Genomic DNA, 25,354 nt, shown 5'->3' on the forward strand with positions numbered 1-25,354 from the left:
GGAAAGGACGTCTCATCCCTCTAAAACACATTTCCTCGGTTCCTCTCTCCTCCCATGGAAGGAAGGAAGGGAGGGAGGCAAGTGAGGGAGTCGAGGAGGCAATTTAAGCGACATGAGAAGGAGCCAATGTAGGATTTAAAATACTTGCAAATGTTGTATAAGGAGGGAAATGTATTCAAAGTGGTTGTTAGATCTCAAGGATACACAATGTGTGTTTTGGTGAGAAACGCAAAGTAAACATTACTTATGTCGACAAGAAAACTCCACAGGGCCCCTTTAAAAACAGACCTGATCGGGAAACTTGATGTGATATGCTAATGCTTTCAAGAGTTTCGCTTTTGCTTTTAAAGCATTTTAGGAACTTCAGTAGGAAGCAGAGCATGACATTAAAATGAATGGATCATTCAGAGACAAAGGATTTTTATGAATAACCTAATTCATTTTATGAAATGTTACTTTTTAAACATGTTACTTTGTTATGCAGTTTCCGCCTCATATTTTTGACAGGACCATGGACTGTGTAGAGGTCAGAGGTCAAACCCACCAGTCTGTGCAGGAGTTGGAGCTCCAGTGGAGACACTGTGCTGCTAAACTGGGCAGCATAGGAACAGGTTTGCTGGCAGCGCTTCAGCAGCTCAAACAGCGCTGCGTCCATGTTGAGGGCCTCGGGGGATCGGGTCCGCAGGCCTTCAAAGTTCAGGATGGTAGAGCACAAGAAGGTGACCTGGATAAAAACAGCACGCAAACTTGGCATTTTACTTAACATAGGTCATCAGTCGAGTGCTGGGGCTGGTAAAAAAAAAAAGTCTAGTTACCCAAGTTTTACAACTGGGCTCTGGATCATGAACATGACAGTGGTGTTACCTGGCTGGTGCGCTGGTTCTCTCTGGCCACCATGGCGCGTCTCTCCCTGATGGTCATCTCAAAGTCCTGCAGGACGGGGGCCAGCGCCGGGTTGGCACCACCAGCCCACTTTAGGCGCTGCTCGATGCTAGCCTCCAGCGCAGCCAGCTTCTCCTGAGGACACCAACAGTCAAAGAACACACAACTTTCTTACTTCAGACAAATCCCAACTGCTTTTGGGGCAATAAATATATAAACCAATAAATAAAAAGTTTCCATTTTCCCACACCAACATCTTAGTGGGAGTGGGACGATGGCTTCAGACAGTGTGTAGTAAAAATAAAGTTAAAATAAGTTGACAAACTAAAATAAGTGAGCTCCTGCAGCTCCTCTTCTCACCCTGTGTGTTGAGCTCTCTGTTTTAGCTACAGAGTGAGACATCTCACTTCTGTTCCATCTTTGATGGGAGTCACACATGCGCAGAAGCTAGGTAAGGACTACTAGCCAGTCAGAAGCAGAGTATGAGGGCGTGCCACGCTAGCAGCTAGGCGAGCATTATAACGTGTTACAAAGTGACGCCAAAATGAAACGCATGTGTCACGGAAGTAAAGACTGAACTACAATAGAGCTGTTTGGAGCAGTTTGTGAACAGTGTTTTCTTTTGGAGATGGTAAGTCCCTTTGGGGTGGACTTTGGGCTTTTTCACTTTGTAAACCTATAACATGCACAAAAAAAGATATATACAGACCTGCCAACCTTGAAGACATTTTATGAGTACAACCTGTTCAGAATACGACGGTAAACTCAGATGTTCAGAATAGCCTACGAAATCGTGAATTATTTTCTAAATGAAGTCACGGTTAAGTTAGCGGGCATGAGAGGCATGAGACGGGAGGTCTCCAGGCTGCAGCCATACCCGACTCGTATTAACCATACCCGAGTATTTGCATGTGGGACTGTTTGTTACCTGTTGTTCCTTGGTGACTGATATCGATGTCTGTCTTGCACACGGTGCAGAACGCGTGATGAGGTAGCCTGAACATGTGGATTCAAGGCCATCTCTCCCGATAGCTGTCAAGTTTCCGTTGTTGGTTTCCGAACCTTTTTTTGAGGCGGTTCAGTCATGGGATACAAGCCTACAGTTATCCGGCCAGCCTAGCTTGCTTGAGGCACTGAATTGAATTAAACGTGCGAAGCATTTGGCTAGGAGGGGCAGGTGGGCGGAGGGTTAAAATGCAGCGCTCCGATTGGCCGAAAGCTTTTCACTCCACTTACACGCTGTGGCTGAGTGGCAGAATCAACGTCATATAGATTGCATAGAAACGGAAACCGGCGAAATGAAAGATGCAACAAAATCCTACATCCATGAACAAAATGCGTACCTAGAGAGCAGGCAATCGTACAAGCGTACTTAAGGGTCAAAATGCGTGCGGAGTACGAAAAATGCGTACATGTTGGCAGGTCTGTATATAACACAAAGTAATGGAAAAAACCAACAAGCATAATATGAACACTTTAAAAGATCTGTGTAGAATTTTAACTGCAGTGCTTTCTTATATCGTTCATCAATGTAAGTAAGCATTTCATTTGTTACAATTAAAAAAAAGCCCAAATAAAAAACTTGATCAAAACTGTCATTTTCCTGAACTGAAACTCCAGTACGGTAGCATCTCTGGGTGAGGACATTCGATTGATGGATTAGTGACAGTAGATTAATCACAGGATGGCGTATGGGGCGTGATGCTGACCTGAATGGCGACAATGGATCCCTCATCCTGACTCAGCTTGTACAGCTTCTTCTTCATGTTGTTGAGGATGACGGAGCGAGGAGCAATGCTGACACTCAGAGGCTGATTATTAGGGCCCAGAATATCCTCGTGCTGCCACTGAAAGGGGAGACCCAAAAACACATTGCTTTATACCTGGGAGAGCCAGCGCTGACAACGTTCATTCTCTAGTCCGTAACCTTTATTACATGCCTGACCCCTATTTAGTGTCAATATGAGCCGCTGACGCGCAAAAAAATTAAGCTGTTAACTTGCAAAACTCCTGAATGCAGTTTTTAAATCATGGACACCTTTAGAAATCATTTTTCCAGACAATCTCAAGTCTGGAAAAATTTTATTTTTTAAAGATTTTATTTGATACGGTCCACTTTTTAATTGATGAAATTGACCAATCAATCTGTTGGTTTTGTGCTGCTAAGATGTTTTATGCCTTGTTTATTGTGTCATTTAGTTATTTTTTGTACCTCCAATTGCAAATCTAATTTCCCACTGAGGGACAATAAAGAACTCTGAAATCTCTGAAATCTGAAAATATCAAATCAATAAAAATTATAAGCCTTCAGGTGGTACAAACATGCATAAAAAGGTGGGATTGTTCCGTCAGCGCTTTATCTATGGTGCCATTTGAATCACAGATTTTGTGTACGATTATTGGAAGCATCCAGACACATTCTGCCTGTACCTGAAACATGGCAATGTGCAGCTGGCCCCTCTGCAGGCTGGCCTTGGCGGCCTCCAGGTTGGCGTCCAACCTCCTCAGCAGGTCCACCTTCTTCCAGGCCGTGTCATAAGAGGAGGCCAGCACCGTGGCTCTGTTCAGCAGCAGCTGGGAGACCCGGCCCGACGCCAGGCCCTGCTCCACTGCCTTTTTACAAAGCTCATCCAGAGACACCTTCAGAGCCCGGACAGACAGTGCTTAACATGTTAAAGTATATCTTCCCTTTCTTTTTCAGGTTGTAGCTACAGGTTGTGAACATTCATTGTCATTCCTCGCCCTCTTACTTTACAGATTTCAGCAGAATCTTTTGAGTATTAGTTTTTTTGTAACTTTCAAAAGTTGACCGCTAGGTTTTAAATAACTCAGATTAAGTAAGTGGATTCGATCCTGGATTATGATTGGATAAAATGCAATAACCCAGAACCTTAATTTCAAAGCATACACTTAATTTGTAGACTCTATGCTGTTTGAAAAGGGATGCATTTGTGCTGTCCTTAATGTCTTGTTCAGTAGCACCTAGCTAGGGCAAGCATTAGCTGGTAACTTAACGGTGCTGGGGCCTGGAGGTCCCCGTTTAGCTGCCGGCAAAACTCCGCTGGACGACTCCTGTTAGAAGGGTTGAAAACCAGCGACTTTCCCTCTCTAGCGTTTAGCTTAGAGCATCGGCATTGAAACCATACACGGCACTGGCTTAGCCGTGTTATCCTACCAGCTCTGCCCTTTTGTACAAAAATGGTCCCTCCTGGCTCCAAAACACCAAGATGGCGATGGCCAAAATGCAAACTCCTGGCTTCCTGTCCACAAACCAATGAGTGACGTCACTGATGCTACATACAATATACTTACAGTCTATGGCTCTGTAATGTCAGAATAACAACTAACATTTCAAAACATTACAATTGACTACATGGCATCTATCTTAACGTTATGAGATTATTTACATACTCTAAATCAGAGTTTAAGGGGGTATAACAAAATACAGCCACAACTTTCTCAGGATGGCTGTATTCAACCAAAGAAAATCTTGATCAACTGAAATTCAACCTACTCTTGCTACATAATGGGGAAAAAACATCTGCACGTTATCTCTGGATCAACTAAATCGTCCATAGAGCACTGAGTGCACTCAACCTGGTAGCGTTGTGTCCATCAGAGTCTTCTCCTGAGGCCGCTAGCTTTTTAATGCTGTGCAACGGGAGCACCTCATTAACACAAAGCTACAAACAACACTTTTACTTCCGCAGGTATTCTGTATGCGGCCTTATGAACGTAACCCCAGCGATTGTACAACCAAATTCTAATTGGCCGGGCAATCGCTGGGGGTTACTTTCATAGAGCATACCCTCCTCCATAACCTCAAAACCCCAGCCCTACTTCTCACCAAAATCTCCTTGGCACAAGGAAATGTACAACACCCTCACACACGTCTTACCTTGCCGTCTGCACCAAAGTCTTTCGCTTCCACCTGAGCGACAACGTCTAGGCCGAGGGCAGACACGGTGCTGCAGAGGGCCAGACCGAGTGCTTGGCTGGGCAGACCCATGAGCATCTGCCGAACAAACTCGGCGGTGAAGGCCTTGATGGGGCGGGTCATCTGTTCCTCACTGACCACTGCCACACCTGACCCTGTTGCACTTGGCCGCCGGTACAGCGGCTTCCCCAAACCAACTGGTCCGTTTGTAGGCAACAGGTCCTCACCTGGGGGACAGGTACCTGAACACACAAGATTTGCCAGACACTAGTCAGACAGCAGGCTTAAAAGTTCCAACCCTGATGTTTATAGACCATGTGTGTGCTGTAACAACCATTGACATGACTGGAATTCCTAAGGAGACATATGCTCATTTTCATGTTTATAGTTGTATTATGGGTTTCTAGAACACATTTACATGCTTTAATATTAAAAAAAAAACAAAAAAAAAAAAAAAACTTTATTTTCCCCATACTCTGTCTAAATAGAGCTGTATTCACCCTCAGTCTGAAACACTCAGTTTTAGCACCTTACTCTTTAAGCTAGATGTCAAGCTGTAGGTGGAGATACTCAGATGAGGGGTGGTATATTCAGCCTGCATGTGACATAGGAAGGGCAGCCAAATCTGAATGGCTTGTTGAATCACATCTGATCTAGGCAACCCTTTAAAAAGCTAAGCCCAGGTAGCGGATATTCCTTTTACATTATTCATGCAGTGAAGAACTCTTACCAGACAGAGTCTGAGCAAAGGAGGCACACAGCCTGAAGAAATCCCTGATGGTTTGCAGTCTCTTGAGGAAGAATACCTCTTCCATGAGCTGCCGCTGATTCAGGCTGTCAAAGAAGTGGAGCTGTGCAGTCCGAGACTCCCTCAGAACATCCACCTTCCTCCAGGCCAATGGCACCTCCAGAGAACTCAGCTGAGGAGAATGAGGGGGAAGAGAAAAATGGGGTGAGAGAGTTGCTTTTTAATATTGGTAACCACAAATATTCAACCGGGAAAGATGCAGACAGAAATGAGGCAGACTGATGGCTCAAAGAGAAGCAGAGTAATGTACAATTGCTAAATGTGTACTACTGGACAAAACTACGGTCTTCCTTTGCTAGAGGTCTGCGTGGAGTGGACCTGTTTAGGACTATGACCACCCTGCAGCAGCAGGAGTTTTTGCCACATCTCCTCTGTACTAAGTTCAATTACAGGCCCACTATCTGTAGTCTGTGGAAATCTCATTTCACAGAATGATTAAATAACATTAAATATGTCTATAGTTCTTGAAAAGCTATAAATAGACAAAGTGTGACACAGACATTGGCTTTAAGTTACCAACAGCTTTTAAATGGCAATTTGATGCATCTGTGTGATGAGCTCAGGGTCTCATGAGTAGGGTTGGGTACCGTTTAGATTTTAACGATTCTGATTCTGCTTATCGATTCCGGTTCTTTTTTTAAAATTTTTTGGGCATTTTTAGGCCTTCATTATATAGGACAGCTGAAGATGTGAAAGGGGAGAGAGAGGGGGAACGACACGCAGCAAAGGGCCGCAGGGCGGAGTCGAACCCTGGGACGCTGCGACAAAGACTGAGCCCCCGCACATGGGGCGCACGCTCCACCAGGTGAGCTACCCAGGCGCCCCTTGATTCCGGTTCTTAGCTATTCTTAATTCCAATTCTTTGAGGGGCGGGGTGAAAACAGATCACATGTTTAAAAACGTTTACACAATTCACTTCATACCGTTTATGGGACCTGTAAATGAATTTCATACAGTCAGTTTCTCTCTGCCCTCAACACACGCATTTGACGCCGATGCATGCTGACACGCTGCACTTGCTCCCAGAGACAATTTCCAATTATAAATACATGACATACATTTGCATGAAGCCGGCTTATTTGTTCACTCCCATGTTGATAAGAGTATTTTGAAAAGATAAAAAATGTGTGTTTAATTGACGATTAGTCACGTTTAACCATTTATTATCGAATAGCAGCCCTAATAAAAATCTAGATTGGATGCAAGAGGATGCAACATACATTATATATACACACATTATAACTGGCCTATTATTACATTAATTACACCTGAAGGACTCTTGGGTTCTACCTTGTCTGTGAGCTGTCCAAAGGCAGTCTCTAGCTGGGTGAACATGCCGTCAAAGGCCACCAATAACATTTGACCCGCAGACATCTTTGGTGTGTCCTGGCCTGGTCCATCCATGCTGCGAGGCTGGATCAGCTCAGAGTACTGAGCGCGCAGCATCCTGAGCACAAAAAGATGTTTTTCGTACATCAGACATGCTTTGGATTTTGAGCATTTGCAGGTTTTCAATCAGTTATGCCAATGCTGTATCTGGCCAAATTCGTGACAAGTACAATTCAATGCACAACCATAGCAACTACTTACCTGGTGATGTGGAGGCAGTGGTTTTGCCCATCATGGTCTAGGCCTGTGGTGGCCTGCAGACTGTCGACCAAACCCTGCAGGCCAAGACCATCAGAGCTCTGCTCCACTAGCTGCTCCAGCTCTGCCAACATGGACTCCAGGGTGGGCTCTCCTTTCACCATACAGCGCAGAGCCTCTGGAAAGATGATCTGACGGAAGTTGGTGTTCAGTTCCTACAGTGGACAAGGAGACACAGCAGTGTCAGAAACTCCTTTTTTCCCCCCAGGTGAACATGACAGAAAATGGGTTGCTTCTAGTTTCAACTGGTTGTTTTCACTGTGTTTTGAGGGTGCACCTACCTGCAAGCAGGTGTACACAGCGTTGGCCAGGTACACAGCCTGGGTGGTAGCTGAGGTTGCAGGCAAATCCAGGTCGTGGGGCAGGAGTGGGCAGCGTTGGAGCAGTGTTGCCAGGGCACTGACATTTCCAATCATGCTGCAGAGCTCCTCCAGGAACCACGCCCCGTCCCTAGATATCAGGTCTACCAGCTGCTCTCCAGCACTGGCTGCTGCTCCCTCCATCACCAGGTTCCGCCTGGAAAAAACAAACACTCAGTGACTCCCTTCTGTTCACCTGCAACTTCAATCTTTCAGTTCCATTCTCTAGAAGCACCACATTTCTAAGAGAATAAGTTGGATTTGATGTACTTATGCAGGGTTCAACGTTAAGGTTCTAAGTCCATTTTAACTGGCCCCTATACAAATCATTTTTGTATTGGTTGTTATCAAAAAAAGTCTCAAGTAAATTGTTATATTTGAGATGCTGCTTGCTTTCATCATGGCACTCTAGCATTTGTTTTCTGAACGAAGACGTTCCACTTTTATCTGCCTTGGACTCAAACTTGTGGCAAACTTTGCAACATGTTTTGTTTCAGCTCGTACACAGCCATCATCATCATCTTCTTCTTCTTCTAGCAAGACAGTCCTGCGTCACTAGCGCCAACTTAATTCTTGATTGGCCAACAGCACATCGAAATCAAATCATTCAACAAGCATTGTCCGACATGGGCAAAGGGAAGGGGGGGCAAGAAAACTATAATGTAATTTATGATACGATGATGACCGGAAAAAAATTGACTGAACGGGCAAGTGGGTTGTTATATTTACTTGCCCGATGTGGCTTTTCACTTGCCCCGGGCCATCGGGCAACCTTTATTGTTGAACCCTGTTATGGTATTTGAAGGTTTCAGAAACACAGCCTGGAAGATAAATAAATATGTTTATAGTGGCAAAGTAGCCACTTATAGATATTATACACAAACTCCATTTCCCATTAGTTTGAGTGGGGAAACAGCACAGCAAAAAGTGGAATAATAAGGCATGTGTTTAACCTGCAGAGTGTGCAGAGGGCAGAAGTGATAATTCCAGCCAGGCTGAGGGAGCCCGGCTCTCCATTCTCCCGAAGGAAGACCGTAATGCAGTGCTCAATCTCCTGCAACTGCTCCTCACAGGCTGCGGCAGTTGTGCCCTCGGCCTTTAGTCGCTCTGCTTGGTGCATCACCCGCTCGTTGGTGTCAGCCACTTGGTGCTGCAAAGTCAACTCCACACTGGACAAGAACTGGCAGGAGGCAGCCGGAGGCTGGGGTGCAAACAGCACCTCATATCTGAAAAGGGAAGGGGGCAGGATAAATTACAGCAGAGTGCAACAACATAAACGTACTGATAGACATTCTGGTCTGTGGATTATCCTGAATAGGCACTGCCTGCTAAAGTTCTCCTGCCCAGTCCAACCTGCAGACCACCTGACTCGCCCCCTCCCCCGGATCCCAAACAACAATTAGTGCTGACGATGACAGAGCCGCGCTGGTGTGCATCAATACATAGCATAGTTTGTTAATTCAGTGGCCGCTGACATTAACCGTTTATTTATTAGCTTTTATTTTAATCGCTGCATTATTTATTTACAGAGCATGTACAGCATTATAATGTGTGTACGGTGGCTTTTTAAATTATGCTGATTATTTTTATTAAATGTATGGTTCTCTAAGGTACGCCACCTTAAATTAATGAAGTAAAATAAAATAGAAATTCAGTCAAAATATCAGGTTAGGATGGATTATACTTAAATTATAACAATGCATGTAATCATAACAGCTTGCCACAATCAACATATATGATAAAATGTTTTTCGCCATTGTAATGAAAAAAGAAAAAGAAAAGAAAGAAAGCTTGCTGCAGTTCCTTACTGTCTGTAGATGTGCTGGCAGTGCTCCACTGTCATGTCTCTTAGCAGTTCCTCCAACCAGGCCTTCCACTGGTGGGCCCGATGGAGCAGCAGAGTAGCCCGTGGGTAGAGCAAAGCCACTGTAGCATAGCTGTGCAGCTGCTCTAGGCAGCTGCGAAGGGCCCCACGGCGCTGCTGCAGCAAGGAGCTCACCTCCGCCTCCAGGCTCTCACACTGGCTAATCAGGTGGGCCTGGCCTGCATTCTGCAGGAAGGCTGTAGCTGGCACATAGCTAGGAGGACCTGGGAGAGTTGGACAACCAAGAACATGACGTAGCACAGATTGAGAAAATGATCCATGTGGCATTTCAACAATACATTTTTACCAACGTCATTTATTTATTGTGTAATGTAAATGGACTGCATTTATATAGCGACTTGCTAGTCGTAACGACTACTCAATTTTATAATCTATGGTAACTAGCTAATTAAATACATTGTATTAAAAAACGTGGCTAAGACTGGGGTGGCAGTGTAATGTATGAAACCCAAGACATGTTCACAAAAATTTACTTTAAAAATGGCTTATTTTTGACCAGTTCATCCATTCACCCTGATTTCATCATTTCCAGTGGGACTAGAGGTGCAACGATGAATCGATTAGTTGTCAACTATTAAATTAATCGGCAACTATTTTGATAATCGATTAATCGGTTGTCATTTTTTTATTAAAAAAAAATAAGATTTCTCTGATTCCAGCTTGTTAAATGTGAATATCTTCTAGTTTCTTCTCTCCTTTGTGACAACTGAATATCTTTGAGTTTTGGACAAAACAAAACATTTGAGGTCGCCATCTTAGGCTTTGGGAAACACTGATCCACATTTTTCACCATGTTTTGACATTTTTATAGATCAAACAACTAATCGATTAATCGAGAAAATAATCGTTAGTTGCAGCCCTAGGACTAACCAAGATCTATGGGGCTGCTGATGTCCTGCAGCAAGCTGGCCAGCTGGGTGGCCTCCAGGTTGGAGAATGCTGCCTGGTACTGGGAGATCCACTGGTCCAGGTCAGCCAGCTTGCTCTGAATGGCCTCCTGCACAGTCCTCTGCCGCGACTGCAGCTGGGTGTGTTCAGAGTACCTGTGATGAGAAGGAGAAGGATAAATAAGCTTTCAGAATGTGATGCTACTTGTTGTTGCATGCAGTATCTATATTAGCCATCCGCCTGGCTGCTCCCTGTATATAAAGAGAAAATCTCATTCATTCATTTCGGAATAAATTATTATTGTGCTGTCTTAGACCTTTGCTCCAGGGTGAGGATAAGATTGTTGGGATGGTTCTCTGCCTCCTCCACGAAAGCCATCTCCTCTTGAAGTTTGGCTTGTAGTTTCTCCCCCTGGCAGAGCAGCTCCTGCAAGACCAAGTACTCCTCCACAGCCTCTTCCACTTGTGGCAGCACTGCCAGCATCTCATCACGATTCTTGAACCAGTTCACCTGCACACAACCAACCAATCACACTCGATCCTCAAATGCTTTGCTTCTGGATCATTTGTGTGCAGTACTTTAATACATCTTGTTTCCCCCTGTTGTCAAAGTAGCTGGAAGTTTAATTTCCCCGGGTTTAATCATAACTAGAGATGGTCTGATACTAGGGCTGAACGATTAATTGCATTTGCGATAATATCGCGATATGTTAAAACGCGATTTCCTAATCGCAAAGGCTGCGATTTGGTCACATGACTCGCGAGAGCAAATCAGTCTGCACTCCGCAGAGAAAGCATCAACTAGCATGCTAACGCTACGCCGTACCTTGAGCTGATTTCTGTCATTCAAACAACTCTGAGTTGTAGTTTAAAACTTTTACAGCCATTTTAATAAAATGAAGGGTTTTATTCGGGCTTGAGTCTATACATGCAGTTAATGGATACAGGCACACAGAACTCAAGGCTCGGTTGGCAACGATTAACTCCGGTTAGCGGTTAGCGCCATTATAAATATATGGAGTGGAGGAGCTGCCACTGAGAAGGGTAACAGTCAGACTGTTAAATGACGTTCGGGGAGCTTTCACAGCAGCGTGGCCGCGGTGTTTCAACAGTTTTATTAGTCCAGTTAATCCCACGGCAAGAACACCAGCAACTAGCTAACGTAACGATAACCTCTCTGAACAAGTGCACACGGCAGCACGCAACTTCACGAGGGGGAGGGGCTGGAGGCAGCTCCTCTCTGTGCACTGTAAAAAATTACACTGGTGTGTGTGTGTGTATATAGATATATACTATATTTTTACTTATTTAACTGTCTAGTGTGTAATTGTGTGTTCATACTATAAATTATTATATTATTATTCTTTGTTGAATAATACAGAAGACTAAGAGCTTAAAAAAATAATCGCTATTAGATTATTTTCAAAAATCGTTCAGCCCTATCCGATACCATTTTTTGCTTGCTGCCTTCTTGCCCCCATTAATGCTATGACATAGAAAAAGTGAGCATTCATTGTCACCTCCTAAATATTATCCAAGTCAGACTGACTGATGAAACCTCTGAATCATCATTTAGGCAATTGGAGAGAACTAAAACATTTCTTGAAAACGTGTTCACTACTTTAATGGAACTAGTGCGATGCCCGTTGCTTGGACTGTGGTATCGCTGCTTGCGTCTTCCTCCAGAACCGCTCGGCAAACAACTTCACACTGGACGCTGCTTCCGTGGGTCCTGAGCAACACACCTGCCATGACATAGTTGCGTCCCATAGCAATGCTCGAATTAACGCCTCATTTGCTAACAGCTAGCTATTTTGGGAGCGTTAGCAGCCTGCTCCTGTCATGAGCTCACCTTAATCTCAGCCACCCTGGAGGAGAAGAGAGAGCGTGTGATGTCTCTCTCCATCTCTCTCTTGCTCTGCTTGCTGTCAGCTTGTTGGCCTCCCCCTCCATACACGGCACCGGCGAAGCCCACCTCCCCCCCAGCAGTCCAGTCCACCAGGGGATCATAGACGAAGGCCTCCAGCAGGGTCAGTAGGGTCTCTCTGCCCCGACGCATCATCTGAACCACCTGAAATGACACATCTAACGTCAGCACTTCTCTAGCAGAGCAGCAACTATCTGCAAGACACGGACAACACTTTTATTAGAGATTAAGACAAGGTCCTGCACACTATCTGCCTTAAGGTTAAGCCTTGAACAGTCCTGAATTGTAAGTATATACACACTACGGGGGTCCAGTAGAGTGAGACGGGGGGCCAAGTAGTGTGTGATATGACAGTAACCTGTTCACAGGACAGCCTGAAGATGCCCTCCACCCCAGTGACTCCCAGAGCCGTCTCTATGTTGTGGGTCATCCTGAATGGGACCTTCTCCGGCACTCGCAGGCTCTTTCCTAGTGACGCGTACAACAAGGAAAACCAGAGCATATCAATAGATATATTAAACCTACTGTCTCTAACTTCTTTTCTCTGTAAATTGGACACGTTCATATAATCAGCAGAAACAAATGAGACAGGTTGTTTACGAGACAAGTCATTAAACTGACTCAACACACATGCAAGCAAACCAGTTGACACTGACCTTTTTCAAAGCATACATTGTAGTCAATGTGCACCACCTCACCAGTGGTCATGTCAATCAACACATTGTCAAGGTGACGGTCGCCGAGGCCGATGATGTATCCCACCATTGACATGACGGCGGTGGATCTGGCGTAGGACTGCAGCACAGCAAAGGAGAAAAGGAATTGCAACCAAAAGAACATTGACAGTGGACGCTCGTGCAAGCCCTGGACTTTGATCGATGATGAACGAAATGGAATGATCGTGTCATGTTAACAATTAAGGAAAATGTTTCAATCAATTCTCATTTTTTAAAATGCTAACAGCCACGGTTACCTGAGTGACCCTCCACCACTCGCTGGGTGTGGTGCAGGAACACCACAGCTCCTTGGCCAGCAGGTTGGAGGGCGTAGCCTCCATTAACTCTTTCAGCACCTCCTTCATGACGCTGAGAGGCCAGTCTCGCCGAGTCACATCTAGACTGAGCCCCACTGCCTTCAGAGCGGGCCCGATACGGCTGTAGTAGAGCTCACTGGGGCGTGGTACTGGAGGCACCGGCTGCTGCTGGAATGAGTCTTGGGCCTGGTCAGGTCAAAAAAAAAAAAAAAAGATGTTGAACACTGAAATTGCTATGGGCCTGAATGTGGGGTTGCAACAGGAAAGGTCGTCAGAAAATGGCCTTTTTTGATAACCTAATTCTTGCTGTTCACCTGATCAAGTGTACAATTACTTATAATTTACAGGTGCATAGTACAGAGGAGAGCAGTACCTTCTGAGCCTGCAGCACAGCCTCCCTCTGCTGCCAGCGCTTGTAGAGGCCAAAGAGTGGCGTGGCTCCATCCACCCACTGGATGAGTCCTGATCGGGTTCCGAGGGGGGTGACAGAGTAGTGGCGGGCGTGGAAGTGAGGCTGCTCCTGCTGGTTGATCTTGGTGAACATGGTGTTGACAATCGACAAGAACTGCATGATGCGTTCATCCAAATGCAAATCCTCCAGACCTGAGAGAGAGAGAGAGAGAGAGAGAGAGAGAGAGAGAGAGAGAGAGAGAGAGAGAGAGAGAGAGAGAGAGAGAGAGAGAGAGAGAGAGAGAGAGAGAGAGAGAGAAGATGTATATAGATAATCACTACATCATTACTACTGGCACTCTTTAACTATTAAATCAGGTACAGCGTCAAACATTCAGAGGCGATATTGAATTTGATTTAGTTCCAATTCAGAACTTGCTTTGGGTGCAATGCACAGGAGGAGTAAAGTTTAAGACTATATACACAACTGGTCACACTATCTGTACAATTTCACGTCATTTAATGCAGCAGCTGCAACACACATCAAAGCTTACAATCCGTGTTGTGACTGTGTCAGAGGTCTTGATTCGTCGAGGTCTGTGGAACAACTCTTCTGGAATGAGGTGTTGCGGTTTCATTGTTAACAGACCACAAACTAAATTCCATTCATCTCCAGTGTATAATGATTTTTTTATATATCTCAAAACCTGAACAAACAAAACCAAAGCTGTCTGCATGGACAAATACCACTAGTAGATATTTCTTTAATAAAGGAAAAAAGTATTACGACCTGACTTATTTCTTTCTAACTCCCTAATTCATCCTTTTCTCATTCGTCCATCCATCTAACCAAACAAACAGACAAATGATCTGATTTTCAGGTTGTACACAAGGCCCATATTGCATCTATAGTATTATTACTGCAAATACAATATTATCTGACCTGAAAGTGACATCAGGGCAAAACAAGTACCTGTTTGTTGTAATCATTAACTCATGCAGAGCTATTGAACGTACGTTTTATGCACAGTTGTTTAGGGCAGTGGAACATTAAAACATTGGTGTTTTTAACTAAGAAACTTGTAGGAGAAAACACAAACAGCCCAGGCTGACTACATATAGACCTTGCTGTCTCCATGTGGTATCTTCGGGGCCACTCTAGCCCTAGTCTCGCATTGCCAGACCTTCCTCCACAGTGCTGAGGAGGAGGGTCCGGCTAGTCCACATAGCATTCCGGGATGGGAGAAAAACATGCTCTGGTTTATTGGCATTTCTTTAAACCAATCACAATGGTCTTGGGCGGCGCTAAGGGCTGGACGGATCCAAGGTCCCTCTTCAAAATAGCCACAGGAAGGAACTTGTTTTGGTGGAACATGTGTACGCTCAAAAGTAGTTTTAGTCGTGCAACGGAAAACTCCGATTGGACAGATAGTCTAGCTAGCTGTCTGGATTTATCCTGCAGAGATCTGAGGAGCAGTTAACCATAGTCCTCAGAAATCCACAGGAGGTTAGAACACCAACACAAAGAAAGAGGAAGGGGACAGACATTCGGCTGAAAAGGAGGACATCCAGCGGAATTTCCAGCGGCACCGGTACAATCCCGGAAGTCGAATGTTGTGGATATAGACTAGTGTAGCACCGACGTGCAGTTACAACTTTTAGGAGACACGCCTAACAGGGGACAGAATGTATTCATTTCCCACCCATATTCACTGCTGTGAGCTAGTCCCCTACCTTTAAAAAGGTATGGGTAGTTGCGTCCATCTGAGCCCAGGAAGAAGAGCTTCTTGGGCTTGGTCTTGGTGGGCAGGATGGTGATGGTGTTGCCTACACTCTGGATAGTGACAGCATCTGATGCCGACACCTCGCCTGGCAGGGCCATCTCTGTTGTGGTCATAGACACCAGGCGAGGACTGATCTCATCCAGATGAAGCAGATAGCTGGCTCGCTTCTGAGCACGCTGCTGCAGGCTCATCATTATCTGAGACACACACACGGTCAAACTTAGCTCAAACTTGGAAAAGGTTTTGTGCACAATGTATAATGATTGTGTTAATGATATATTTCAAGTATTAATGAGCCTACAGTCATGCAAATAGATCTGTCTGAAATCCTTAAGAATTAAAATGCATATACAGATGCAAACAAACAAACAAACACATACACACCTGTTTGAAGGGAAGCCAGCTGCTGGCAGGGTTGGCAGGGTTGGTGGGGTTTCTCAAGCGCTCCAGGGCAGAGGTAATGGTATCACCGTAGGTCTGCTGGAACCAGGTCTCGTGTGGTGTCTCTGCTGGAGCTGCTGTGATGCTGCAGACGTGATCCAGGGCGAAAACCACGGGACGCATCAGAGCAGAGTGCTTCTCACGCATAATGGCAATCTTTTCGTCCCTGCAGCACAACAAAGAATGTCAGTAGACTGGCAAGCAAGTGTAACAGCGTCCAATGACCGTATTCTCTGGAATATATTCTCTGGAAATGCCAGGGGGGCGTACAAACAATAGGATCTGTGATTTAGCAAGAAGTACTAGAGAAGACGTAGATAGCGGAAGTAAAGGAAAGCAGGCTGACTGACAACAGTAGAAAACACATCCACGCTGACGTACCGCCAAACATTGCATTTGTCTACTACACGCCTCAACTACTTGCGGAGCCTTTGGGCTGGACGCGAAAGACGCGGTGAATTCATTTTCTGGCTGGTGCACCTCGCGACGGGAACACCACAGCAAATATAAATCTAGTTTCAGATGGTACATCTCTACCAACTGAGCTACAGGAGGTCAATGATGAAGACAATCCGGGAACAGAAGCCTTTACTGATTCTTCACGGCAGGAAGTATTGCTTTATACTTTGTTAGAGTCTCGTGCTGCACTAGACGGTACAGAGACAACAAGAGAGGAGCAGAGATGCAGAAAATCGGAATGGCTGACCAATCAGAGCAGACTGGCTTTTTTCTGGAATAGGGCTTAAAGAGACAGCGGAGCGTCTCAGACAGAGTGCAGGTGCAGCAGCCATGGGCAGTGTGAGAAAATAGTTTTTTTTAAAACAGGTTCTAGTAGAAACACAAAACACAAGTATGACCCTAAAAATGAGCTAGGGCTGTGCAATTAATCAAAATTTAATTGCGATTATGATTTCGGCTCCCCAATGATCACAAAAACAGAATAATCGAGGAAAACAATTATTTAGCTCATTACGTTTTGCAAGTAAACTCTTATTTTCTCTTGTGTTCTGTATGAAAAAATAAAGTTTCAATAGGAAAAGTACTATGGCAAAGTTCACAGTTGTATGTGTTTTTTTTGTTTTTTTTACTGTTGATATAGTTAACTTTTTCCACTGTTTTTTAAGTTCAATAATTGCAACATCTTTCCAGAAGTCAACGAGTAATCGTGTTAAACTATCGTGATTTCAACATTGACTGAAATAATCGTGATTATATTTTTTCCCATAATCGAGCAGCCCTAAAATGAGCATAATAGGTCTCCTTTAAGGATGCAAACAAACTCATAGGCTAAATGCAGCTGTTAGTAAAGAATGGACTGGAAGTCCTGGAAGGAGCTCTGCTTCTAAAGTATAAGTAGGTGAGCCTCACCTGCGCAGCGTGTTGTTGTTCTGTACTCTCTTGACCTCGTCCTCCAGCTGTTGGATCCTACGTAGGACATGCATGTGTTGCTGTTGTAACACACCCAGCCACAGTTCATCCCACAGTAGGGTCACTCTGCGCAGCTCCCCCACCAACTGCTGGACCTGATCACCACACAGGACTAGTTAGCAACTTCGTAAGACTACAGCATGAATCCAATTTAAAGGCGTCCTGCCAAAGTCTATAAGAGCAAGAATGTTTCCAGCATAAGACTGGTGAAAATATGATCATAAAACAGTGTACAGGTCTAACTGTATGCAGCCCCCTACCTGAAGCACCATGGTAGGGTTGGCAAAGGACAGCTTCTCCACGATCTTGCTGTAACAGTCCTGCATCATGGCTTGGTCTTGACTGGAGCAGAAGGTCGCCAGCTCCTCTGGAGCTCCTCCTGGCTCGCCGCCGTCCGGCTGCTCCTCCTCCTCCTCCTCCCCACCCAGACCCTCTCCCTGCATGCTGCCCAGGAAGGTGGGCAGAGCTGATGGCAATTTACTCCCTGTCAACACATTTCAGATCTAGTGTTTACAGTTTTACTGGTATCACTGGTAATTCTCCTTGTTGTTAATTGTAAATACAAATTGTTCATCGTTGAATTTGTATTTTCATTTCAAAACCATTTGCTATGTACAGGGTTTCTGCAGGTTTCACCGAGTCAAATTTAAGACTTTTTAAAGACCAGTGCATGGCCATTATGAATGAAATTTAAAACCTTTTTCACAACATCAACTGAGCCCTAAATTCAGTTTTATCAAGTCAAGTATCACTAAACTTCCACTTCCCCACAGCTGAAGAATAAAACCTGTTTCATGTCTGTGGTACAATCCGGAAGAGACTCGCGCCAATAACACGAAAGCTGATTGGCTGCAATATAAGTAGCATGTTGGTCTCATTTGTAGTCCTAATACAGCAAAATTATATTTGGACTAGCGGAAGAAAGAACTACAACACCACAGAATAAAAAAAATAAATGAGCATTAGAGGTAGCGTTGCATGGACGGAGGAAAATGAAGACCTGTTCAAAATTATTTAAGACCTAGAACACAATACTTCAGTGAATTTAAGACATTTAAGGCCCAATATTTTGATTTTGTAATTTTAAACTTTTTAAGACCCCGCGGAAACCTTTTATGTAGTTTTGGCCAGTGGTGGTCAGTTGTTCCACTGTTAAATGTAGCCAAACTTGACATCATAGTGGCGAGTGTCTGGTTCCAGATAATGAGATGAAGTCACTTTCAGACTCTTTGAGGAGCTGCACATAGCCAGCTCAACAGAAATAAACAATACCTGCATTCTGAGCCTCCCCTCCCAAGGAGAGTGAACCCACAATGGCAGGGTAGAGGATGAGATGTGGGGAGTCTTGGGCCACTCGACATAGCAGGCTGCATATGCTCTGTCGGATGTATGCTTCTGGATGGTTGAGACGGGAAAAGAGCTGGGGGATGATACCTAAGGAAGACACACATTACAGTTTATAAAAGGCAGCAGTAAGGGCAGGATTGTGTTAGAAATTAACTAGCTTGTATGCCATTTTAACTAGATTGTAGGGGGGAAAGGAAATACTCTAATTCAGATCAGACGGGCTTCATAACCTGCAGACACCTACCAGATAATATACATAGACTTTTAAACATCGTGGAGCACAGTAAGAAATGCTGAGTTCCCTGCATGGCATCAGCAATAGAGGCTGAGAAAGCCTTCGACTGAGTCTCATGGCCCATTTTGTTCAAACCTGTTTGAATTTGGCCCATTCGGCTTTATCAGGTGGATTCAGTTGCTGTACTCGGCAGCACACAGCAGTACAGGTCAGTTTAGGTAAAAACTCTAAATCTAAACTTGTCCCTGTGCACACAGGACCAGTAAAGTACCTCTGAGAATGTACCACAAGCAGACTTTACAGACACAGGCATGGAAAGATATGAGGATGCTTGTTTTGCAGGATGACATACCCCTCCAGGGTGCTGTAGGGGTGGAGGCTAAGCCCAGTTCAAGTCCCTCCCTCAGTTCACCAGCATGCTTCACCAGCAGACGGAGGAGACGCAGGGTTGCCATGACGATCACATCGTCATTGCTCTGTTTGCTGCTGTGACTGGACAGCAGGAGTTTGGGGTCATCCTCATCTATCGGGACCTAAAACACACAACAGACACTGGGGGTGATGGACTGAACAGAAGGCTGCGCTCAATCCCAGTCTTGGTCTTCAAAAGGCAACACAGTGCTTCACAGTCATTAGGTTTGAACAGTGTAACCCCTAACAATCCTGCAGATGCTGTTACTAAGTATCACCTGTCCAGCATTGAGCTTGAGGAAGGTGAAATAGGCCTGGCAGGAGACCCGGTAGAGGCCAAAGATGCGGTCCACCACTCGTCTCCAAACCCGGATCAGACCATCTGTGACAGGCTGGCCCGCCTCCCCCAGCCAGGGGCACGAGCCAGTGAGCTGCCGCCAGATCACGTCTACCATGTCGTCCTCGTCGTCTTCCTGCTGTAGAGCCATGTCCTCATCCTGGCACACAACACAAGAGTGAGTTCAGAACAATCTGCACTGGTCAGCAATGAACCTTTAAAGCCCTGCTAAAGACAACACAACATCCCTTAACTAGACTTTTTGGGAAAGTAAAGGACCATAACCCCTGAGGTGCGTATTAGGTGTTCCAACACCCAACATCTGAGTGTCTACTTCAGAGCAGTCACCCTTTTTATTACTAATACCAAAGAGGCTACCAAGTTGTGGGTATTGTTTGCTCTGCTCTGGGGACTCAAGGGTTAGTTCCCTACTCTGTGAGTACTGGGCAGACATACTCAAACATCTCACCAATACTGGAGTACTTGTTGAAGAAGTTAATCTTCCAAAACTAAACCTACACTCACTGCAGAACAGATCTAATGCAGTTTTTGCAGTTAGAGCAAGTTAAATTCACTTTGAGGAGATGTATTGATACGTTTTATAAGGCCTGGCAACCAATCATGTCAAGGACTGCAAGTTGAATAACACATTTTGAGTATGATGGTGCAGTGTTTCCCATACATAGGTTCTACTTGGGCGCCCCCGGTGTAATATGTGTCGTGACAGCACATGACAATTAGTTTTCTCCCTTCTATTAAATTAAAATGTATGTAGTATCATTGATATAACCAGTATTGTATATTTACACATTTTACATAGTCTGTTTTTGTTTACGTATTATTTAATGACTACTTCTTTCTGGGCCTGTTGGTTTGGAGATGACTGAATTGTTGTTGGCTACAAAAGGCAGACTCTACCTGTATGCCAGTAGGCCGACACATGGCCTGTCCCAGAATGCTGAAGATGGTGTCCTTGTCTTCTTCACTGGTGGTTGCTGGCAGCAGCTCCTCTATCTCCTTCTTTTCCCCAGGAAGAAGAGGCAATCCCTCCCCTTGGCTGGGGACAACAAAAGGAAAATCAGAAGAAATATTCCATCAGTAAGCTGTTTCTAAGGGCTGATGAAATAAGTAAATCGTTTTGAATAAGTGTTTTGAGTTAAATCAACACCTCTGACAACAAACAACAGAATAGTTTCAACTTTACAGAGATGTAGTATTAATTGCATTAGATCATACAGGTGAAGCTCCACGCCGGTAACTATACACGTGTTCCACTGGGTCCACTAACCTGGCATTATCCACCACTTTCCTGCCCCAGCGGTAAGCCCAGCTGGCCAGGGCCGCCCAGGACTTGGCCATCTCTGGAGCCAGGCTGGTGGAGAGCTGGTAGAGTTGGCCCAGCACGAAGTCTGGCTCCCCAACGCCCACACTCACTGCACAGGGAAGACCGTCAAGAATAAAATGTAGGTAGAATCAAACAACAGTGCTCTACTTTTTGATTGGAAAAAAAAAAAGCCCTCAATGCCTTAGCAATGGTAAGACACTGGTGGTTTAAGATAAGATGATTTTATTGTCCTGAAGGAATTTTTTGGAAACTTGCATTATCTGCCGTTTAGAAGACAACACAACTTAGTGGATACATACAGAGACCGTACCACTCCGCACGGACACATTCCTATTACATGCCACCAGCCAACAAAATAGCACACTGCCCCGGGGTTGGGTACTGTTTGGGTTTTTTCCGATACTGGTGCTAAAGCGATACTTTTAAAAAAGGTGCCGGTACCTAAACCGAAATAAAAAATAAAGCACAAAACGACATTCGGCGACATAAAAGAATGGCTTTTTTATTGATAAGGCCGTATGGTCAAAATTAAATCATTTAATAATGTAATAACTTATAACAATAACTTATTTCACCAGTACATTGCTGTTAAATGACAAATGCAACCACCAGATCGGAAAAGGGTATTTTACAATAACTTTGAATGCACCACGAGGCTTAGGCTACCAGTTTCAAGTGAACGCACCATCGGTGTCGGATTCCAACACGGCGACGTTAAACAGTCTGCAGCTGCCGATGTTGGAACCCTCTACAGTGTAATACAGCCACGCTTTACACCGTTAAGATTTCAGCATGTTAACCGTGTTTAATCCAGCTACTAGCTAATGGTAGGCTAACGTTACCTGCTGTCAAGTGTAGTGTTAACTAGGGTCGCCTGTAATGTCCGTTTCGGAGCATCAGACAGAAGCGCAGGCATTTCAGTGGCACCGAAATCCGCGTTGCTATTCAGTTCAGTAGATAGTGGTCGTTTAGGCATTGGTGCCATATTAGCACCGGGTATCGGAACCCAACCCTAGACTGCCCGTTGTATGACAGTTTAGATAATAAATGAGTTAATAAATGCATAAGGACGAGCTGGATGTGTCTACATTTGTCTAGAGGTGTGAGGACTTTAACATTTGGTGAGTGCAGACACTTTTACCATAAAAGTGTCTTAATAATGCCAATGTGCATGTACTGTAAATGTTACCTGAGGTCTCAGCGATGATGTGGGGAATACCCTGGTCCTCAAGGGGAAGCTCCAGCAGAGCAGCAATATTCCGACTCAGGGGTGACATGCTGCCCACAGCATTGGATGAGTTTACTGCTCCTGACCTCTTTACCACCTAAACCAAAACATCACCAGTCTTTAAATCACTGTGTTAATTATTTTCTTAATAACATCACAACCCAGTGAACACCTGCTGTAAAAGAGAAATACATTACAATAAGGAAAGAATTTTTAAAGTTTTACAGCTGAATATCACAGCTTTGGCTTTTATTACTTTTACAAAACAAAAAAGGTACATGCTTCCAAAGTTAGACCAAAGTAAAAGTTTGAGCTGCATTGATAGGTGAGCGTACCTGTTTAAGCTGAGGTGTCATGTCCTTCCAGTCAGTCAAAAGCCATTTGCAGAGTGTCAGCAGTGAGCGGCAGGCAGCACCTTCATTCTTCCCCACATGGCAGTATGACAAGGCAGCCCTGCTCAGCATCTCCATGGCTGCCATGGACTGGCCTGTGGACAGAGACACTGCTTAGGACCAAACTGAAGACATCATCGACACACTGCAGAAATACTTTCTGCCAGCAGAGAAACGGAGGACACCTGGCAATAAATGTGTCAGCTGGGATCAGACTGTCAAAATGTTTTTGGTCACTGTTCTGCATCATCAAGTTGCGTGTGTGCTGGATCAAGCAGGCTCATTCTGTGGGTCCTAGGAGACATACTTATCACTAAAGGCTCTAAAATAATCTGTTGTGGTGAGTACTGCTGTTCTTGTGGCTGTATGACTAAGCTGCTCTGGACAGATGTAGTGGAAATTGTCCCTGTCAAAAATCACCAATTCTATTCCCGCAAAAGAAGTGTTCAGCTTTAAAACGTCTCCTGTTCGTCACCTGCAGTTCTCAGGACTTTGGCTTTTTCGATCTGCAGCTCTGGTCCCCATTTCTCCCCCAGAGTGCCCTCCAGGTTGAGACGCCTGAAGGCCTGGCTCAGCTCGTCCTGCTGCTGCTCCTCTTCTTGTGTACCGTCACTGCACTGGCTGAGCAGGCGGGACGCCAGGGCAATGTTGCCTTTTTTCCGGGCAAATTTGACAGCGGTCAGACAAAGCTCCATTAGGTGGCCGTCTATGGATGTAGAGTAACCTGAACAAGAATAGAGGTGGCAAAATCTCAGAGCCTCATGTGGACAAATACAGGGTCTTTCCATGGGCCCCAGTACACTTCGGCTATCACCCTTATTTTACAGTTTACTTTCAGCCATATCAGAGCTGTGTTAAGATCCTGTTGAGGCAGACCCAACATTTCCTGTTGCCGCTGCTCCACATTAAAAGCTCGCCATGCTGTAAATTTGCCTTGTGCCAGATTGGCTAAACTGCCCGCCTCCTGGGGAAAAACCTTAATACAATATACGGGTTGGTTAGTCAGTCAGTGTGCATTACATTATATTTTTACATTCTAGCAGGGCGAGCGCGCTGAGCAGTGTTTCCCACAGCTGATCTATAGGTGACTGCCACCGTTGAAAAGTGTAAAAATATTTTCGGTTCATTACGAAACTGTGGAGGATCCATTTGACTATGTTTATGTGGTCAAAATCATCACTTCAAATGCCAATGGATTTTGTAAGTACCAGATATGTCTATATGGAAAAAAATAAAGAAACTAATAGTCGATAGTTCAGCCAAAAATCTGTGCAATTCTTCAATATCTAAAAAAAATATTGACAACGGATCAACAAAAAACACCTGTGTAGCCCATCGATATGCACCTTTTCTAGTCAATGATAATTACCTTTGAGTTTGTCGAGGAGTTGCCTCTGGAACATGGTGTATCTGAGGGCCTGAAGGAAAGGCTGGACATCCTGTTGCTTACAAGAGCTCAGAGCTTCACTGCACAGAGGAATCATGCAGTCCTGCAAAGAATACAAACACACCGGGAATTAAACCTCCAGCTTGTTCTCTTTGGTCAGAACAATAGTGAGTGAATACTTTGTTGCTTCTTTTGCATTAACGTTATAGGTTAACACGGCCTCTGCACCAGCCACACTTAGGAAGCAACGCTGTACATTAATTTGACAGCAGTTCCGTCATTCAACAGAGAGTTATGTCGTGTTCAGCAAAGCATGAGGGATCTTTAGTTGTGATCTGTTTTCTCTTTATAATTTACATTTTCTGGAATCCAAACACTTTAAGAAAACAAAGAAAGCCGTACATGCACAACACTGAGTTTGAATGCATTATTTTATATAACATATAGCCAAATGTAGAGTATGGGTGTACATACTTCTTGTCCAGTGAGTGTGTTCTCCAGGGTGGCGGTGCAGTGGAGCTGCAGGGTGGGCAGGGTCGGCAGGGCATCAGACAGAGTGAGAGTGGAGAGGCGAAGAGGACCCAAGCAGATCCGTCCAGTCTGTTTCAGGCAGCGCACCAACGTACTGCAACATCACATCACATCATTTACTAAGAGACTGCAGAACTCTGGCATGTAAATGCAGTTGTACTAAAAGTAAAAGAAAAGCGTGCATCAATATTTACAAAGCAAGTCCAACAATTAGAAAAGCCGTCAACGGGGAATGCTTCTGAACCTTTAACAGATTTGTCTTCCAATAAACAACGCACACACCGTGAACCAGAGGGACCATTAAGCCCAAACAGTCAACAGTCTTTTTAGACCATCTGTTAACCCTTGTGTTGTCTTCGGATCAAATTTGACCCATTTTCAATGTTTTATATATCAGAAATATGACTTTCTTTTAACTAAATAACTTGGATGCATGGATGTACGTTGGATGGAAGCCAGACTACATTCTTCGCAAGTAAAATAATGACTTCAACTGAATTTTCTAACATTTAAAAAAAGAAAAGAAAAAAAAAGAAAAAAAAAGAATTAAATGGTTTTAAAACAGACTCCTGACTAAACTTTGACGTTAACTGTGATTCAATCAACATCCTCTGATCTTAACTATTAGTCAAAATAATTTCATAATTTCTGCTTTTGTCAAACTGAAAAATTGGGTATAATGTCATATAAATAAAAAATAAAACCGACGTTTAAAAAAAGCGTCAAAAGCACA

General features: G+C 44.4%; 1 protein-coding gene across 3 annotated transcripts in view; it reads right to left on the minus strand.

Annotated features, from left to right (window-relative positions):
• Positions 1–25,354, minus strand: part of smg1 (SMG1 nonsense mediated mRNA decay associated PI3K related kinase) — a 61,020-nt gene that overhangs the window by 7,103 nt on the left and 28,563 nt on the right. For all 3 annotated transcript variants that reach the window (XM_031292523.2, XM_031292522.2, XM_031292524.2), the window contains exons 27-58: positions 24,565–24,715; positions 24,073–24,193; positions 23,179–23,427; positions 22,647–22,798; positions 22,273–22,408; positions 21,027–21,171; positions 20,657–20,795; positions 19,680–19,898; positions 19,343–19,523; positions 18,681–18,842; positions 17,669–17,892; positions 17,349–17,503; positions 15,924–16,146; positions 15,490–15,736; positions 13,739–13,968; positions 13,306–13,551; positions 12,989–13,127; positions 12,691–12,800; positions 12,258–12,476; positions 10,723–10,916; positions 10,389–10,561; positions 9,442–9,721; positions 8,587–8,859; positions 7,556–7,790; positions 7,218–7,429; positions 6,918–7,074; positions 5,550–5,739; positions 4,781–5,061; positions 3,313–3,522; positions 2,592–2,729; positions 865–1,017; positions 545–724 (exon numbers count right to left, since the gene is read on the minus strand). In XM_031292523.2, the coding sequence (XP_031148383.2) occupies positions 545–724; positions 865–1,017; positions 2,592–2,729; positions 3,313–3,522; positions 4,781–5,061; positions 5,550–5,739; positions 6,918–7,074; positions 7,218–7,429; positions 7,556–7,790; positions 8,587–8,859; positions 9,442–9,721; positions 10,389–10,561; positions 10,723–10,916; positions 12,258–12,476; positions 12,691–12,800; positions 12,989–13,127; positions 13,306–13,551; positions 13,739–13,968; positions 15,490–15,736; positions 15,924–16,146; positions 17,349–17,503; positions 17,669–17,892; positions 18,681–18,842; positions 19,343–19,523; positions 19,680–19,898; positions 20,657–20,795; positions 21,027–21,171; positions 22,273–22,408; positions 22,647–22,798; positions 23,179–23,427; positions 24,073–24,193; positions 24,565–24,715 (6,124 nt within the window). The remainder of the gene's footprint in view (positions 1–544; positions 725–864; positions 1,018–2,591; positions 2,730–3,312; positions 3,523–4,780; positions 5,062–5,549; positions 5,740–6,917; positions 7,075–7,217; positions 7,430–7,555; positions 7,791–8,586; positions 8,860–9,441; positions 9,722–10,388; positions 10,562–10,722; positions 10,917–12,257; positions 12,477–12,690; positions 12,801–12,988; positions 13,128–13,305; positions 13,552–13,738; positions 13,969–15,489; positions 15,737–15,923; positions 16,147–17,348; positions 17,504–17,668; positions 17,893–18,680; positions 18,843–19,342; positions 19,524–19,679; positions 19,899–20,656; positions 20,796–21,026; positions 21,172–22,272; positions 22,409–22,646; positions 22,799–23,178; positions 23,428–24,072; positions 24,194–24,564; positions 24,716–25,354) is intronic.

This window comes from Sander lucioperca, chromosome 2, assembly GCF_008315115.2.
Source record: "Sander lucioperca isolate FBNREF2018 chromosome 2, SLUC_FBN_1.2, whole genome shotgun sequence".
Classification (NCBI taxonomy): Eukaryota; Metazoa; Chordata; class Actinopteri; order Perciformes; family Percidae; genus Sander; species Sander lucioperca.